This window comes from Orbicella faveolata, unplaced genomic scaffold (assembly GCF_042242905.1).
Source record: "Orbicella faveolata isolate gen_17 unplaced genomic scaffold, um_ofav_v1 contig_14, whole genome shotgun sequence".
Lineage (NCBI taxonomy): Eukaryota > Metazoa > Cnidaria > Anthozoa > Scleractinia > Merulinidae > Orbicella > Orbicella faveolata.
In genome coordinates, this window is record NW_028301541.1 from 10,240,977 (window position 1) to 10,259,648 (window position 18,672).

At 37.7% G+C, this 18,672-nt stretch overlaps 1 protein-coding gene across 1 annotated transcript; it reads right to left on the reverse strand.

Annotated features, from left to right (window-relative positions):
* Positions 1-367: 367 nt before the first annotated feature.
* LOC110041370 (voltage-gated potassium channel KCNC4-like) lies at positions 368-18,378 on the reverse strand. Its single transcript, XM_020746650.2, has 5 exons — positions 18,228-18,378; positions 10,011-10,714; positions 5,331-5,647; positions 2,891-3,558; positions 368-1,769 (listed from the first exon to the last, which is right to left on the reverse strand). Exons 2-5 carry the CDS (start codon positions 10,524-10,526, stop codon positions 796-798), a joined length of 2,475 nt encoding a protein of 824 aa, XP_020602309.2. The 5' UTR covers positions 10,527-10,714; positions 18,228-18,378; the 3' UTR covers positions 368-795.
* Between the last annotated feature and the right edge of the window lie 294 nt (positions 18,379-18,672).

Consider the following 18,672-nt stretch of genomic DNA (forward strand, 5'->3'; position numbering starts at 1 on the left):
TTCAATCTCATAAGAGAAAAATGTGATATCCGTCCCCGCAAAATCCGGACCGATGACGGAACTCTACCGAGATCCTTGTATTGTCTCTTGATTGGTTGAACATGTAACTCGCGCGTGAAATCTGTAACCACGCAACCAATGAGAGGAACTATCGGGATCTCATGAAAGTTACGTCACTAGCACGAACGAACACTTTATAAACCAGGACTTGAGCACCACTGGTTCTTAGCTCGTACGTCAGGGCACCGGTGACCTTGTTTGGAAGTCGTGGGTTGAAATCCCAGCAAGTTCACAAGGTCATCTACTTTTCTACTGAGATTAAATTCCATGGGGAATTCACGCCTTAATTTTTAACAATTGACTGCTGTCGGGTTGATTAACCGAGTTTATTTATACAGGTCTCTCAACATACTTCCCAGTTCTATAACCATGGTTGTCATATTCAACGCGAGGATGATTTAATCCCGGCCATTTTTCAGCAGTGGTAGTTATTAAAGTAGAAAAATTCTCACTCTTACTTTTTCGTAAAGGTCCGCATACCCACCAACATGAACATCGCCAGTAACCTAATCTTATGTTAAAAAGTATATGTGTTTTAAGCACGTGTTCTTCGACATAGCTAGAAAGTCTCAAAAACGTTGCACTTAATTTAGAGGCTTTACATTCTCTGTAATATTGCTGTGCTTGCAAGCAAACTGACAGCTAGCTAGCTACTCTAGCTAGCAACTTCGTCTTTCTCTGGAGGCAAGAACGACGCAGAATTAACTTGGTTATTATTCCTTTTCCATTTCGTCGTTAAATCTTTGTTTCCAAGAAATCGTCACTCCCACTTCTGTCACCAGGCGATAAGATAGCAACCGTGCAAGCTGCGTTTCGTCTTCGCTTCGGCAGCTCCACGGGATCATAGCACGGATGTGTCGTGGTCCTGTTTCGTTGGTTATTAATGTCTTCATCTGAATGCTTACAACACGGTCCATTGCCAGAAGCTGGCTTTTTATGAGAGAAAGGAGATCCATTTTGCTTGGAATAGTTTGGTTTCCTGTCTGTTCTGGGAGAAAGTTTATCCTTCGGAGCGTCAATGTACTGCCCGTTATTTACATTCCCGTTTTCGGTTGAAGGTCCGTTTGGAAGGCAGCTGCTTGGCAGTTTTTCACCACCTTGAGGAACCGTGCATAGCAGTGAGTCAGAAAGAGATTTTCGTTTTTTAAGAGGATATTCCAAGGGAGATAACTGACTGGTATCTAACTCCGCAGACGATTTACTACTAGAGTCCAAGGAAGGTCTCTTGAAGTATGTTGAGTTAACAGCCCCATTCACCATAACTCCTCCACTTCCTCCTCCTCCTGGGTTACTTTGCTTTGGTTTAGTACAATTGTTTCCTTCTAGAAACCACTTTGTACGAATATTACCTTTTCCAGGACTTCCGTAGGGAACGAAAGGATCCGTTTCATTTTGCAGTGCCATTCCACCTTGATCATCGCCACTTTGCACAGGCGAATGTGCAGGTACGGCCCCTACGGGTTGCATACCTTGAATAGGTGTTTGATTTCGTGAGGCTGGAATTGCCTCAGGCACTTGGTCGTTGCTGTTTAACTCCGCAGTGCTCTGTTCTGCACCTGAAAACTGCTGTGAATGCTGCTGCAAATCTTCTTCCTCCTTTCCTGTCTCATCAGGGAGGACTCTACGTGGTGTTAGTGTCCCAGATGTTCGACGTGGCCTTCTTCTTGGATTTGCTTGAAAATTTGCACCTTTGTTACCCTCGGCTAGACCTGGGCAGGGAAAAGGAAGGTGTAAATTTCATTTTTTCTCAGCAAGAGTTGATTGAGTCTTGTATAAGATTGCAGGCTCGAAATCTTTCACAAGGAGCATAATTGGCCATTTTTTTTTCTGGCAACTCTAAGAAAAGGGGGTAGCTTCTGCATTACACTGACCGAGATGCTATTCATAAATTGTACAGGATACCGTTAATGTTACATGAACCTCGGTGCCAAAAACCAAGATCCTGAACGCAGCCAATGCTATAATTAATGCGAAAACCTATGCCTTTTTGTATCAACAGTGGTGCTGCCGAACCGTATTAGTACGACGGACAGCCCTGTGTTATGGAAGAAAAAAAAGATTAATTGGGCATTGACGTCTTTGTTAGACCATTGCAAATTACCTGTTGATGGTGGAAGTCTGCTACCACATGATTTAGAGGGGCACTTGTAAACATAATTAATGAAATGAGTTGAAGAGTGTTGCAAAGTTTTGCACGCGCGATGTACATTTTGATATTTCCTAACTGTTCTTTTTGCTATCAATCCTCTGCTGAAAAGTCAAGTGCAAGCTGAAATGAACTATTCAACCGATTGTAATCGGAAAATAACTGGAGAATAAAAGTTTAGACAATACATTCAAAAGATAATGAAAGGTAATTAGTTAAAGGAAAACGATTTAAGGCCATTGGGAATAATTCTTTTTTGTTTCTGGTTGGCACGCCTAGACAATGCATAAGTGGCACGAGTTCAATTTTGCTCGGGAGACATATACAAGGTGAGTTTGATGTAGATTCTCGTACCTTGCTCCGAGTTATTTTCTCAGCTTTTACTTGGTTTTAAATTTAAATCGGTCACAGGGAAAATAAAAGTCCAAAACTATAATTCTTGAGATTTTTGGTTGCCAATACTGCCGACTTAAAAAATTGTTTGAATGCACTTCAGTTACCATATTCCTTCACTGCATTTTCATTTTCTAATGCTTATCAGGGCAACTGCTTTTTCACCCCAGTGTGGTTTCACAATAATAATTTTACAGGAAAAACGAACAGAATTATGAAAGTTGCATTCAGATGACGACATCGTGCAAGTGAGCTATCGATTTAATATTCAGCTTCTTGACATTTTCCTACCTCTTGGGCATAACTGAGGACTTGGCTTAAGTAGGGGAGATGAGACACTCCTCTCCTCATCCTCTCCCGTGAGGAGATCAACATCCGAGTCATGAACAGTTCTGACTGTGGCTCCACGAAGCTCCAATAATGGACTGTGAGGCATCGACGATCGGAGTGATGTACGCTCAGTGACAAAGCTCATTTCTGCATCAAGGTGGTTTGGCACAGCGGTAGACTTTTTCTTTCTACGGGAACTCAGTTCCTGATGTTTTGTCAACAAGCCCGGGACACCCCCAAGCACCAGTCGATGTTGTTTGACTGGCAGCTTGAGCCTGGCTTGCGCATGTGCATAATATAAGCTGAAGTTACTGCCGATGACCGATATGGGCAGAGCGACGATCAGCACGCCACAAACTGCACAAGCTCCTCCGATTATTTTTCCCGGCCACGTTTGCGGGGTGAGATCACCGTATCCCACCGTCGTCATGGTGATAAGGCACCACCAGAAGGATTGTGGGACTGAGTTGAATACCGACTGGTTATCGATCATAATTTCAATGTAGTAGACAATGCTTGAGAACATCACCACTGGTATCAACAGGATAAGAAGAAGGAGAACAAGCTCATGTGAACTGGCCTTCAGCGTGTGAATCATAATCTGCAGTCCGTAAGACAACTTCACGAACCTGGAATGAAAGAATCCATTTACTTCACCATAATCAGTAACTTTATCACAAACATGCAAGTCAAATCAGATATATGGTACATTACCAACAGTACATGACAAAAGGTAGTTCTACATAGAGGATAAAGATTCATCATGATCAGAAAAGCCACAAGCTTTATTTTTTCACAGAATACCGTCGCGAACTTTCGCGCTAATAGATCAGCACACGAAATGACAGAAAGATTGGACATTGAAGAGTTCTCAGTCAGAGAAATTGACCCTGACCTGTGTCAATGTGCATACGCCTTTCGTGAAAGTTGTTTTACTTCAAGTATAACCATGAAATATTGGTGGGAGCAAGACTTTCAGAGTCTTTCGAAGTGCGAAAGTTCGTTTTACGGCCCGCTAAACTTCAAATGTTTGACACCCAATTAGAGCATGTTTCGGCGTCACGTGTTCACGCTTAGATGTAAGCGACGATAGTGCTAGGTCTCTAGTCTCTAAAGATAATGGTGGAGGAGACGATTTTTAACGACACGTTTAACGTTGTGTTTACTGTTGCGATTAAGTCAATGACCAGGGTGTTTCACAAATAAGTTCCAACAAAATTCGTGCATCAGTGCTATAACGTTCTGAATTGTTTTCAAAACTTACTATATGATATTTGGTTCTTTTATGTCTTTAACTGAATAATCGACTAAAGTTTACTTGTAAGTTAAATAATGGTAAATTGAATACGGTTCACTGCGATCTCAATTCCTAGGTATTCTGTTTGAGTGAGGTCTTAGATTCGACCAACCTCGTACCCAGAATCTTACACATATCTTTCTGACAAACACGTGGCTCAGTAGGGTCGTTAATGTTTTCCTTCCGCTCATTTCCATCGTTTTTTAAACCAGTCAAAATCGAGCCTGTAACGGAACTCGCGAGAGTAGCTCGGTTTGTCAAGTTTGCACAGTAAGAAACAAAAACTCGTGGAACGACATGAAAAAATGACGTAGTTCTATGGAGATTCGAGAGGTATCTCTGATTGGACAGAGAGGTAATTATGGGGTATTTCTCTGTCCAATCTCAGGTAAAATTCTGGCCTCCTGGGCGGGGTTGGTCAAAGCCCAGTGAGGCTAAACCAAGGATTAGCGAGATTTTTTTGATTTCAGTTTTGTAATTTTCGGTGAGTTTTTTTGTTTATATTGTTTGTCCTTTAGTTTTGAGCTTAAGTAATCTCAAACAACACAAAACATAATAAGCGAAAATCAGTTTTAGACCAGAAAAATTGAAACTCCAGTTAAGTTTTAATCCGGGGTTAGTGTTAACCGGCATCCGAACAACTTGGCCCTGTAGAGCGAGAGCTGAATTGACCGATTTTCCTTTTAATCGAATCTATATAACAAAATTCTCGATCGTGATTGGTTCTTCGCGCACCTATTTGTCACGTAATCGGCGGTGATCACGTGGGTGTTCAATTACAGGTATCCAATTTCGACTTCTTGTAATTCGCACGTCAGTTACAAGAACTTAAATGACGTCCTTCTTAATGTTTTCTCTAGTTTTTACAGCTTATTAAAAAAAAACTACTGACTTTTGCGCTCAAATGAAGTTCTCAAAAGACTTTTTCAATCTCGAAAGTTGCTATTGATACGATTAATTAGTAATGGACCTTGTATCGTGTAATTCAGGGAGTAATCTTGCGTGCTCGTAATTTTAGATCACTCACGCACTTCCATTACTCGCGCGATAACTCCCTGATTGTACTTCACTTGCTTCAATTACTGTTAGTTATTAACAAAATACCTGAATAATCGCAGCACTCGAATAACCAAGAACATCTTCACTTTGTCGTCATCTGACACTTGTGATACATAGAACGGTAAAATAGATATCAAATCGATCCAGTTCATGGGCCTCTTGAAGAAGAGCAGTTTTGTGGGGCAGAAGACCACCCTCATTAGAAACTCCAGAGTAAAAAAGCTGCTGCAGACAAGTTCTAGAAGGCTTAACCAGTAAGGGCTGCCCATGATAGTTCCTTCTGTGCGAATTCCCGGTAATGTAGAGACACAAAATGCTGCAATTGACAAGCTGATAAAGAAACACGAGAGATATGACACGACCTGTGAATGAAAAGTGAAAAAATGTACATGAAAGATCAAATTATGCAACACGACAGCAGCTTGATCGTTACTACGATGTAAATTTACATTTATGTAGGCATGGCCTTGCAGACTGGCATACCGGTTTTCAATTGAGCCAGTGTTGTAAAATCAAAAACCAAGCCAATTACTTACTTACTTACTTAGACTATTCAGCCAATCTGAAACCGTGGTAAACGCAAAACTAAAACCAAAACCAAAGTTATTGCCTTAATACTTTCAACACTTTTTGACATTTTCGACCCTTTTTTTGAAAACCACTCTATGTTGGAAAACTAAAAGCGCGATTGCTACTTATCAGTGAAATCATTTCCTAACTGACTTGAATATGTGATTCATATCTAAGACAGGAATCCATGTATATGTTTATCGTTTCACATTTTATCAGTTAATTGTAGGTCCACATATCAGCCTCACTGGCTGCCAATCTTTGTAATCTACATTACTAATTAAAATTACGATGACGATGATGAGGATGATGAGAACTATTTGCTATCGAAATCCCTGCAGTTTTCATACGAAGTAACTTTGCGATACATTTGCCCCATTAAATGTTCTCAAGAAGCATTTAAAATGTAAATGAAACTGAAAGTCTTTTCTGGATTTTAGCAACTGGCTATTCATGTTAAGTCCCCGTCGTTGTCCCCCTTCGTGTGATGGAAGTGTACGTTAAGGTCGCGCACTGGCGCGACTGTAGCTCCTGAATGAATTCATTAGCAAAATTTCTTGAAAGAGTGTCATGTTTTTTGTATAATTTTTCCTTTTTCTGCGAAATTTCGTTAATAATATATGACAATTCCATGCTTAAAAATAAGTTACAGACAGTATACTACTACAATACATTACCGGCAAAATAACTCACTTACAGTACGAACTTACGATAAACTACTTACAAAACAATAATTACAATAAAACTTACTTACAATACGTTAATTACAATTAACCACTTACAGGACATCACATACAATAAACCAATTAGTGTATAAATGCATTACTTAGAGTAATCTAATGGTTTATCGTATAAAGCTTTGATTCCTCGAATTTTGAACATCGATTCCTCTAAAAGCGTATCAGGGATACTGGGCGATTACATAGAACTGACATCAAGAATGTTGTGTTACTGGAAGATCATCGTTGATACTTCGATTGTAGCATCAACTGATAAAGACCGGTTATAATGACCCATCAGAATCTCAGTCCTCCAAAGTACTGGAAACTTTTTTGAGCCACCTTAAATTGTAGTTCTGGTACTAAACATTAAGCGAAACAGGTATTGAACTAAATACACGATGCAATTCATACACGAAATGCCATATGTTAGTGTTCGGATTCAGAGTAAGCGAATTTCTGCTGTGTGGTTTGTTTAATTGACGCGCTGTTCCAAACAATCGAAGCATATTTCTGATTGGTCAAGTGCAACTTATTTCGTGTCTGGTTTTGGTTACTCTTTGTGACCCGTACATAAGGTGCCAAGCAGCGAGAACAATAATGATAAGAGCTATGTAGTTATTTGAATTTTGATAATATTGACAAAGATTTTCAGTATAAAGTGTTAGTGATAATTATTGAGATGTTTTTGCAATATCCTCTTCACCAGACGCTACTAAGCACTTAATAATTGGCCCCAAGGGAAACAGTGAGTTTTGTTTTCCCTCGACCCTCAATGTTCCCCTCGGTTTCGTCTGGGGGAAGCAAAACTCACTGTTTCCCGCGGGGCCAGTCATTAAGTGTTTTGTTATATCCCCAACTTAAACATAGGACAAAATTGCGAAGAAAAAATTCCTTGACACCAGCTGGCACACAAATTTGCCGCGGTTTCAACTCGGTGCTCGAACTGATCACGCGGCGAATCGAAAGTACGTTCGCGTTGTTGTTTTCCCAGGGAGTTAGTGAGTTTTGTTCGCCCTAGGGAATTAGTGAGTTTTGTTCGCCATAGGGAATTAGTGAATTTTGAACCATGACACGTGACATGTTCTCTTCCAATCACAAAACGTATTAGAGTTGGAAGGTATAACAAAATGTTTTACACCAACCGTCATACGATAAGTTGTTTACCCGCACCTTATGACGTAAATGCAATGAATAATGTTACTTAGCGAGTGTAACAGGGCGGAGAGCTCTCGACTCCAATATTGCCTTCCCTCACACCTCGGTCTAGGTTTGTCTTTCGCAGCGTTAAAAGTTAAAATAACAAAAACAATAAAAATAAAATCTCCTAGCGAATATAATATTTACTTGCGAAAAAGTTGAAACCTTTAACGAGAAGTGCACTGCTTTTGACAAATCTATAAAACATCTGCCAACATTCGATGTTTCACCATATCGATTTAGCGAATTATTGTTTCACTTAGTGCTGTGACTGGAAATACTATTCCAATGAAATATTACAGCCATTCGTACTCTAAAAAAGTGGGAGCTATGAACTGAGCTAAATTGTTAGGTCATTTTAATTTGGTGTATTTTGGTCTTTTAATGATATTGCATTCATCCAAAGCCGATTGAAAAGCGCAGTTAATGTACTGAGCATCTCGGACAAACGCTGTCGGCGTCACCTCCCGTCCTGGCAATGATGCTAAGGAGAATAGTCTGTTATCGATTGTTTTGAACTCTTCTGTGGCTAATTGCAACTATTCCTCGCACGGAATCGAAGTAAAATCAAAAAGGGACTCAAAAACAATTTTCGCCGAACAGAAATATACCACAAAAGAAAACACACAAGCTGAACAGTGTTAAAAAAGAAAGATAAAAGCAAAAATTGAAAAATCCCATAATAGAAAACCATTCAGTTTAGTCACACTCGAATCCATTTTCTGGCAATTGTTAAAAACACAATCTCGCGAAGATATATCCTTAACAACATAAAATTAAAAAAGAATTCAATTTTCTTCTTTTGGGGTCTTTTCGCGGAAGGAAAATTTACTTTTTCCTAACGCTGTTGTAAGTTTTCGTGTTAAAAAGAAAAAAAAAAAGAAAAAACCAGCAACACGATCAAACGAAAACAATAATTTTCTGAACAGAAAGCACTAAATTTTTGCCAACTTAATAGCCTGGACAAAGGATCGCTTAGCGTTGTGGTTTCAATGAAAATAAACCAACACAATGCAATTAATAGCCTCAATTACTTTTGGTGACGTCGAAGGACACCTGTCTAACCAAGTGCTCTGATTGGTCAATGAAAATGATGCTTCCAAAACATGAATTCATTAGCGATTGTTAATTAGCGGCGACATCCGCCATAGCGCTATGCTTCGTTCGCTTCGCTTTTTGAGCATAGACCCGATTGTCGAAAGATTAATAGCAGATCTAGAGAACGTAGCTCCTTGTTTAATGCTCATTATTTAAAAGTGATTAATGAATTTTTCAGTAGAGTTTATTTTTTAAGTATTTTCGTGTGTATTCATAAAAGCGAAGGAAAAAAGTCCTTATTAATGTTTATATCTCCGCTCCGTGACTTGACTTGGTACTGTTTACACTTATAATCCAGCGCATTCGTTGTTTTATTCTCAAAATTAAACAGAAAAAATTATTTTCAACGTAGGTATCGTGTTCTTGAAAGCGCATCGCACAAAGCAAGCTGATTCCTTGCCAGTTAATATTCAAAATAAATTTCCAAAGGTGCAGGGAATAATATTTATCCATTTCTACCACCTAAATGCATTTTGGCTCGTTCGAGTGTCAGTTATGGCCTTTTCTTTGCTCTAAGGCAAAGCATGTGAATATCTAAACACTAAAGTGATTTATGCTGCTTGTGAATCGGTCATTTTTCTTTTGAAGTATCCTTGTTTGAAATTGACTGCTCAAAATACGGCGTGACGTCCACACTATGCAAAACACAGCCATCAACACGCGTAAACTCAAAATTGAATTAAGAAACAGACGATGGTCATGTAGGAAATTTAATGCTGCTTTCCCTATTTTCATCTAGTCTGCCTTCCCTGAACTGAAAAAGGCTCAATGTTGGGACTGGAACAGGTGAATTCAGTTGATGGGGTGGAAATGAAACAATCTGAGACAAATCTGAGATCTGAAATTGATCTTTGTGGGCTAAATTGTGTGGTGCATGTATCCGGCTCTAGATCAGAATCCGTGGACATAGCCTACGGCAAGCCGGTTTAGCGAAGGAGATACTACTTTTTTTTTTTTATTACCATTTGACTGCGATACAGAAAAACAGGTTTTAATTTAAATTGAATTTGCAATCAGTAACACGTCTCCATTTCTGAGGAGTCTTGGTGATTTTCTTTGTCATAGGGAAACCACTAAACAAATGTTATTTTGCCGCAAAAAGACAACTGCACTGTTTTAACAGATAATAGTTTCCTACCTTCGCTAGCTTCGACGAATGAGGTTCGTCCATAATATTCCAAATTTTTGGTTGTATCCGTTTCCAGAAATTATCTTTCTTTTCATCGATTCCAGATATGTCAGACGAAGAGCGTTCAAGGTCATTTTGTTTGAGGTCCTCAAACCCGGGACCTACAAAAGCTTTCAGATTTTCCTCCGCTTCGCGATGTTTGGTGTAAATAGCCCAACAACACGGCTCCATTTGTTTCTCGTCAATTCCCCAAAAACATAGCTCTTCTTCGAACATCGGCCCGCACATATCTGTTGGATAATGTAGTTTTCCAGTGCGGTAATAGTTTAAAATTTGCGTAAATGCTCCTGGATGGCGATCGTAGAAATACTCCCGTTTGCCTTCGGTCGAATGGTTCTCTGCGATCCAATAAAGTCTTGTGTCCGGAATATTCTTGAGTGTGGACATATGCGTTTCATGGCGAAATCCCCCAACATTTATCCAGATACGCGATTTGTCAAACTGCGACGTTGCTTCAAAATCCATATTGAAAGCACTCTTCTCTTTAACAGTTAGCGGTTTCGCGCGATCTAGATGGAGTACCACAACAAGGGCCGCAGATTTCTAGTCTGTAAATAGACCTGATTTTTTTCCGCGTTGATGTATCCCGGCGACGTTGTCTTCAGTCCTTGACTGCGATCAGTTGATATCTAGTGCGTTTTCGCGCGCACACCCTGTGGGACATAAGATTAAAAACATCACTTTCATGGCGGTTTTATTTGCACTGGACACTGAGAGCAGGTGATATTAAGCTAAGCTCTAGAAAAGATGCTCACGTTGATAATTTCATTAGCAACGAGAGATTTGAAAAGGAAGCTTTAAATTTATCGAACTGCTTCCAAAATCCTTTCGTTACTACGTAACTAGGGCGAAACACCACCTCCGATTTTTTGGACCTATAGTTTCGATTGTGCGTTTTTTTTTTTTTACAGAAAAATCGACAATTCAAATGGATCCGCGACCGCGCAAATATTGGATTGGAGAAATGGTTTTTAGACAATAGATTGTTTACAAATTGCTACTAAAGAATCAAAACCAGTCGAAAACCCGACTGCTCGTATTATCAGGTCCTATAAAGCTCCACGTAAAAGCAAACGTTTGACATTACCCAACCAAAACACACCAAGCGATGGAATAATGAGTGACACAATGACAAAATGTAATCTATTCAGATATGCTTTAGATACCTTTTAGGCCTCTTTCCCTTAAACTTGCCGAAACATCCTTTTCCTGTTGTAGATATAGTTCAGTTTTTGGGAAAAAGCGGTGGGAGCAGCGCGTCCGCCCTCTACAGAAGTAAACTAAGGGCTTAAAAATGTCTTGCTTTGAGACATCTGCGAACCAAAAGTTTAAATATCCGAAAATCTCTTCGGCTTAGAGCTGCATAAACATTAATGTGTTTCCAACTGTGCTAATTGAGTGGCACGCTTGGAAGCAAATGTTACGGCCATTGAGTTTATCCACTAAAACCTCGTAATGGCCTACCGTATTTTACCGAATATTTTAAAGTGGCTATTAGCCTGCATGCACTATGTAAAATAGTTCTTTTTATACACTAACTAGTTTTCTTCGATTATGTACCAAAAAACGCAGAGGGAAATTAATTAGATATATTCATTCCTTTATAAAACTGCACACACTGACGTAAATTGTGTTGGGAAGGAACTCAAAACAACAAAGAACTGGATGAATAAGGTTAACAGGAATATGAAAAGACTTTACCATGAATTGGAAATTCACCATTAATTAAGGAACAGCTAAAGGTAAATGTGTAGTTTCGACAGTGGAAACAGCGTCATTAAAAACGAAGGCGAGACTTTTCAATTACACAGCGCATGGACTTTACTAAAGATGAAGAGAAACCTAGACTTAAACACAACCACATCAGAGAAACAAAATCCAGTAATTTGATAATTTAAAGTTTATGGATTAAAATAAACCATTAGCTGAAGCTAGGAAGGAAATATAAGCTGATAGAAAGAAAAAAAAGATGAACTTGAACTTTCGGGACCAAAGTTTAAAAAAAATTGTCAATCATGATACAGAAAACACTTTTCCTGCTCGTTGTAAGTAGGAGGAAATTAAAAACTATCTTAAAAAGCTAGCGAGCACGTTCTCTGAATAAAAATGGCTCTGTTTATCTCATGCCTGGAGAGAAATGACCATCTAATTGATTTTAAAAACGAGATCATGTATTCAACGAATTTTTTAAACGTTTTAGGGCGATCAGACAGATATCTCGAGATACCGATCCAATATTTTTGTGTATCTGTTTTATGGAAATTATTAATCGGTCTTAAGCGGATGGTTTAAACAAAATAATAAAAAAAAATATCAAGGATTATTCACCAGGTTTCAGTATTTATCTCACATGTACATTACCTTCGAATCTAGTATCTGTACGAGTCCCGGAAAAATATACTCACTTTCATTCAGTGATATCTCTTCAACGACCTCCACGCACAACCAGAATTCAAAAGGGTTCTGTTGTTACTTTGTACTTTATCTAAGCTATTCAATATGCTTGTATTTGCTATTCACTGTTTTGATAAAAAAGCTTCAACGTGCTAGATAAATCAATGTTACGTGCCCTCATTATTCAAAGTTCAAATGTTCTCGAGGGGAAGTTGGTGACGTGAAATGTTTGGATGGTGTTTTCTTTTAGAGATTTCTAGACCTTTTCGTTTATCTTTCCACGAACATTTTCTATTGGCGGTCTAAAGCCTTTAAACCCTTTGCTGTAACATTGTTTAGTTTTTAGGCTTCCTGGAAGGGTTAAATTGATCATAATAATATCAATCACCTATTATTTTGCCAATGCTGGGAAATAATTTGATTGGTCAGTTCACTGCTCTGATGAAATCATGCTTCGTTGTGCACGTATAACATTACAGCAAACGGGAAACGTTTTATGCGTCTAATGCCATGTCAAACCTTAATTTGCCATTGGAGAATTCACCTTGGCGAAGAAACCACGGAGTTTAGCAAAGAAAAATAATACACTTACTTAATCTACTCAAGACGATAGCCATAAATTGAGAGGAAAAAGGGATTTGGCCGATTTCTTTCGCAATCACACTAAACGAAACAGTACACTTTTTCACTATGGGGAAACAATATTGTGGTCAAAGTTATGATTCGTTTCCTATTTGTTTTAGTACTTTATCTCCTTGCAGAAGGCCCTTCGTAAATTGTTATGATTTTCGTATTTCACTGCTAAAACGTTGTGTCAATGAAAAAACAACTCGCTGACACGAAACTTGCTAACTCGCTCATTAATCCCCCCATAAATGCTAGAAGTCGAATTTAGGGATGTTGTAATTATACTTTCATAATTTTCCTTGTAATTTTCCCTGTACGTAAGAAAACAGCGAACGACACTAAAGAATATCAACTGATAGAGGCAGTACTAATTAATTAAATTTTGAATTAATTTTAAGAGTTTGTCGTACAAAGGCGCCGGCTAGTTAGCATGGTTTAGAGACATACATATTTAAATACATTACCTTTCTACGTTTGAGTGTTTTTTTTCTTCGACGTAAAAGCAATCAAATGTGGACTAACTTAAATTTATAAAAAGCGGTGCTTGGGACTAAAGTGTAATCTTGTTTGGTAGACAGAGCTCAATTATTAAAAGAAACTTGACAATTTTTGTGTCAGACAGGTTATGTATCTGCCTAATGCCCGCATTTTACACATTTGTAGCCACCAGAAGGAATATAACGCAGACCTTTGTTATAAATATGTGACGATTCATAGCAACAAAAGACAAGATACATGTATGTTTCGACAAACCCCTCTCCTGCCGGTTCCAAGAAACCTTTTAACAGCCTTAAAAAGTTTCGGATGTGTTTCTATCCATCTTAAGTTGTTCATGACAAGTTGAATTTGAATGTGGTCTTTTATAAGACTAGATATAGTGGAATAAAAATAAGCAATAACTTATGTGGATGCTAACCAGTACAACAAATGTAGAAAAAACACCAATAAATGAAGAGAATTAATATAGCAAATAATTATATATCTAAAGCGTTTAACTTACAATTTACACTGTTGAACCTTAACAAATAAAACAATGGTGCTTGAAAAATCGTAAACGTACGTTAGTTCAGCTCGCCTTTTAAAACGTAAATTTTGTTTTATGCAACTTAATTATAATTTCTGAAATCACCTTTTACTATTGTATGGTGAGGTTTAAAAACACAAGGGATTCAGTTCTCAACTTTTATACACTTTTATTTTGAAATAACTTTAAACTTTTATCTGACTTTCATATTCTCCTGTTACATTTCCGCGTTGTCTTCTTCTATAAATTTATTTAACCAGATAATTACAAATCATCTTTCTCCTGGCTTCGATTGTATTCCACTTGCTGTAATCAACAGCCACTTTGTTCAAAAAAAAAAAGGAAAAAAAAAAAAAAAAACAGTACATGTTTTTGGCACCGAAATGATTTTTAAAGGTAATCCACTTAGGGAAAGACGCTTGCCGCTCTATTCCTAAATGAAAACTGCAGTGGATGTTGGCAAAAGACCTATTAAGTGGCTTTTTGAGGGATAGCGGTTAAGCTGTTTTCACGTTTGAAAAGTGTAGATAATCCTTTTAAAAGGTTCAGAAATCTATTTTTAGCATCTATTGCAATTGACAGAAGGTTAAGAGCTGTTTACCCAAGGAGGTTTACACGAAATCTTGAAAATAAACCCTTCGAAACCCTTCAGGCATGTAACACAATCTATTATGTAGACAGGAGTGTTTTACTGAAAATTAAAACACTTGTTGAATCCATGAGTAAGTACATATGGGACCCAAGTGGTGTATTTTCCGTATTTCACTATTGCGAGTGACATATCGACAAATGACGTCACGATTCCCACCGTTGCAAACTTTGTTGAATGAACTTAGTTTGTTGTACGAAATAATGGCGACTGCTTGTAATTTTTTTTTTGTTGAGTGACGACGAAGTAATTGTGTTTTCTCAACAGATGAAGACGCGAAAACCGAAAACAGCGAAAAACGACGTAAACGTTTTCAGGAAACTCCTTGAAACTTGACAAGAAAACAAAAATTCTTGGCCGTTTTCATGCGACCTAGTCATATTCCAAAATTAAAAATTACCTTTTTTTCGGAGGTTTTAGTTTTTTTATTAGATATAAGACCCTTTAGGACCTTGACGTTTTACAACGTTTTAGTTCGACACGGTTCTTCAGTTTGTAATAGAGCACGTTTGAATTTCCAAGCTTTTGCGTTGCGTGACATTAAATGGTGGCCCGAGAAGGCTTTCACGTAGGTCAAAAGATGAGTTATCGCTTTATTTTTTGCTAACTGAACATTACTTTTACTAGAAGAAGTATTAATTTCAGCGTGTCGGAGCTCTGGAGAAATGACTTCATTTCAATAGCAAAACTCAATGACAGATGTTCCTGTTACTTTACAGCCGCCACATTTGTGCCCCTCCATACTTGTGTCTTCATACAAAGCTCTATAAATTTGGCCGGAACACTTTTCCGAAGAACGCGCGAAAGAAAATCAGCAGAGACCTAAGTCTTGGCGATGTTTTTTATATATGAATCATCTATCATATCCAAGATTCTTGACTTTATTCATTGAATGGTTACGAGATTTAGTTTTGATCACGTGACCGTTGAAAACCAACAATATCGGAGATATTATGCCCCTGGAACGGCAGGCAACCATCAAATACGTCATGCTTTGTCTGTGAATTTGAAAGACGGATAGGATGTGATGTATTTTTATTCTCCATATAACAAAAGAACATAACACGTTAGTACGTAGACACGATTTTATGTTCGTGCGGCAAGATTTAGCGGCTTAGCTGTAAAATCATGAAATTTCACTATATTGATTTTCCAGACAACGGCAGTGTTTGATTTGCAAATGACAACAAAAAGACCTATTTTCACTCGTTTGCTAAAAATTACATCTAAACATGTAGTTAAGGGACTAGTTTGTATAATTTTCTTATTGGTACGTTGCATAAACAGAAATTCAGGATAAAAAAGCTCAGGTAAATCACTTTTAAGTAGGTTTTCAATTAAAAGCGAAAACCTACTTATCGGCGTTAAAGACCCGCGTTCAGAACTCCAAACGTGACCGCAGAGCTCGGTCACGTGACCTCTGGCTGTTTGCCGTTTCAGGTTTCTGCTAAAAACCGTGGTGCTAAATGTCACTATTATTGTTCTTCCCATTCGAACATAAAAATCATATCTTCTCGCTACCGTGTAATATCCTCTTTATCTTCTCCAAAGATTTCTACTTATTGATGATGTTTGCGGCGTATTATAGTGAGAGATTTACTGATGCTACAATTTCTCTTTAGCGTACAGTGAGACAAATTCCACCTAAAGACTTACAAATGTACGGCAACGTTTGCCCTGTTATAGATCATAAACTGCGTCATAAACTTGTCGAAGTAGCTTTGGATTATAGATTCATGTCTACTTTGATAATGTTGAGACGAAATTACTCAGCAAAAGTACGAGCGCATTATAAAAGGACGCTAATTGTTTAAAACGATAAAAGCAGCAAAAGAAAACTGTTACTTTGAATTCTTAATTTTGTTTTTTCAAAACCAAACTAAAACGGAGTGTAGACGACAGACGGGCAAGACTCATTTAACGAAACCTCGTACCGAGAATCACAGCGGTATAAACCGCAAATTACTTACGTAAAATGCTGCAAGTATATTTCAGAAACAAAATAATACCTTTATTCCAAGGGGTCAGCTTTAAGAAACCAAATGTACCATCCCTCATTTCGGTCAAAATAGAAAAATAGAACGCAGAAAATAACGTCGAGAAAATAGAAAATAACAAAAACCGATAAACAAAGGCGAGGTTTAAGAAGCCGGGGGATTTTCTCATTTGGTGCCTTATTGACTTGACCATTAGACTGACAACGGCAATCTACGCTTCGGCAACATATTAGTCCTGTGTGACATTGGTATAATATGTATATTATCATATAAGATGTCTCGACAAAACACCAACAGTGGTTCGATCAAATTCGCCTTGTATGTCAGAAGAGGTACATACACAAAAGTGCTCGATTGAAAAGTTGTATTTATTATCTACCATTGGTTAATAGACATTGTTTTATTTTTCGCTTTTTTCGCATTTGAGACATCATAATATTTTAGAGTAAGAAAGAAATGAGACCACTTTCAGTAATGTTGCTTTGTGAAATATTCATTCATTTTTGTCTGGCGGAAAATTATGTAAAATAGCCATGATAATTAATAGCTATGCAACACTTGTAAATTTATATATTACTCCTGGTTATAATTACGGCTCATGCGATACAAACTAAATATACTTCACAGTAATTTTCCTTCGGGCTTTAGCGTTTCTGTAAGCAAAAAACATTTTTTTTGTGCCAACTAAAGGATCACAATTTTAACAAGCTAGGTTCTTTCGAAATACTGAAAGCCATCTGATATTTTGGTATAAATTTTGGATCCATCTGCCAACTCATTAAAATTTGGAAGGTATAATTAACACTGGAAATAAAATAGATTTAAACTGTTAACGTTTAGTTCCAGAAGCCATTTACGATTTCTCAGTTTTCTTTCTATACTTTCTCATTTTAGTAATAAGTCTTAATACAAAGACGGAGCTGAAATTTAACACCACCCTTATACGCCAGAAGTTCCCTAATGGCTTTACTTCAAACTGTTTAAGCTATTTTACATTACTAATAATAATAATCTTATTCCCTGATGTTTTGTATACTAGCGTTTTTATAAATATATGAAAAAAATTTCAATCTTGCGTGTGTGATCTTTAGTAAACGACTACTCAATAATATGGTGAACTGAAAATTTTGACCAAAATTGTGCACCGTTGTTTTCATGATACTCGAGCTGTTAGTTTTTGCACTAGTAACGCAAACAATATTTGAAAACTCCTAATATTAAACGACTTGAGTTTCGCAATTTGCTGAGGAGATGAAGAAAGCTTTCTTTTTCTCTAAATTATGAACTCTTGGCCTTCTACGAGGTTCGATTGTTTTCATCTAAATAAATACATACATATTTTTCAAATAGAACGAAATTATGCTTTTCATAATTCGTCCAGCATGTTTTCATAAATATTTCAATCGAAGAACGAAAATTGGTCTGGAAGCGATTACAGTCAAATCACGAAAAAGAAGAATTAGCGACTTACTCACCATTTGGCCGCTTTTCAGGCTTTCTTAGTATCCCTCTATTTTCCAGAATATTGCTAAATAATAACAATCAGCTTGCGGTATAACATTTACGGTAAACGTTGGTAACTCTTGCAATGGGAATTATCAGCTTGCGATTCTTTCAGCATTGCAGTCTTTCTCATAGTGACATGGGGGCTGGCTAAACTGACGGGAACTTGTCAAGGTGATTTGAATTTGAATAGCAGCCCTCTACTCTGCTAATTGATCGTCAATATTCTGACAGTTAATTCCTGGTGCGAACTTTAATATGTCCCTGGAGTCCGTATTGTATTCTCAACACAATGTGCAATAGCAATGACAGAAACAAACCGCATTGTGAGACGACATTAAGTGTTCATTTTGGAAAAAGGACTATGATGTAGAAAATTAACAGAATCGAAGGTTGCTTTATAATTTATGCATTTAT

What these genes read in the sequence shown, in the direction of transcription:
- LOC110041370 (XM_020746650.2), bottom strand. Translation starts at nt 10,526, where the DNA reads ATGGATTTTGAAGCAACGTCGCAGTTTGACAAATCGCGTATCTGGATA. An exon ending in ATTCGTCGAAGCTAGCGAAG is followed by an intron (nt 5,648 to 10,010) that starts GTAGGAAACTAT and finishes TTTCATTCACAG; the next exon opens with GTCGTGTCATATCTCTCGTG. An exon ending in TCCTCAGTTATGCCCAAGAG is followed by an intron (nt 1,770 to 2,890) that starts GTAGGAAAATGT and finishes TTCCCTGCCCAG; the next exon opens with GTCTAGCCGAGGGTAACAAA.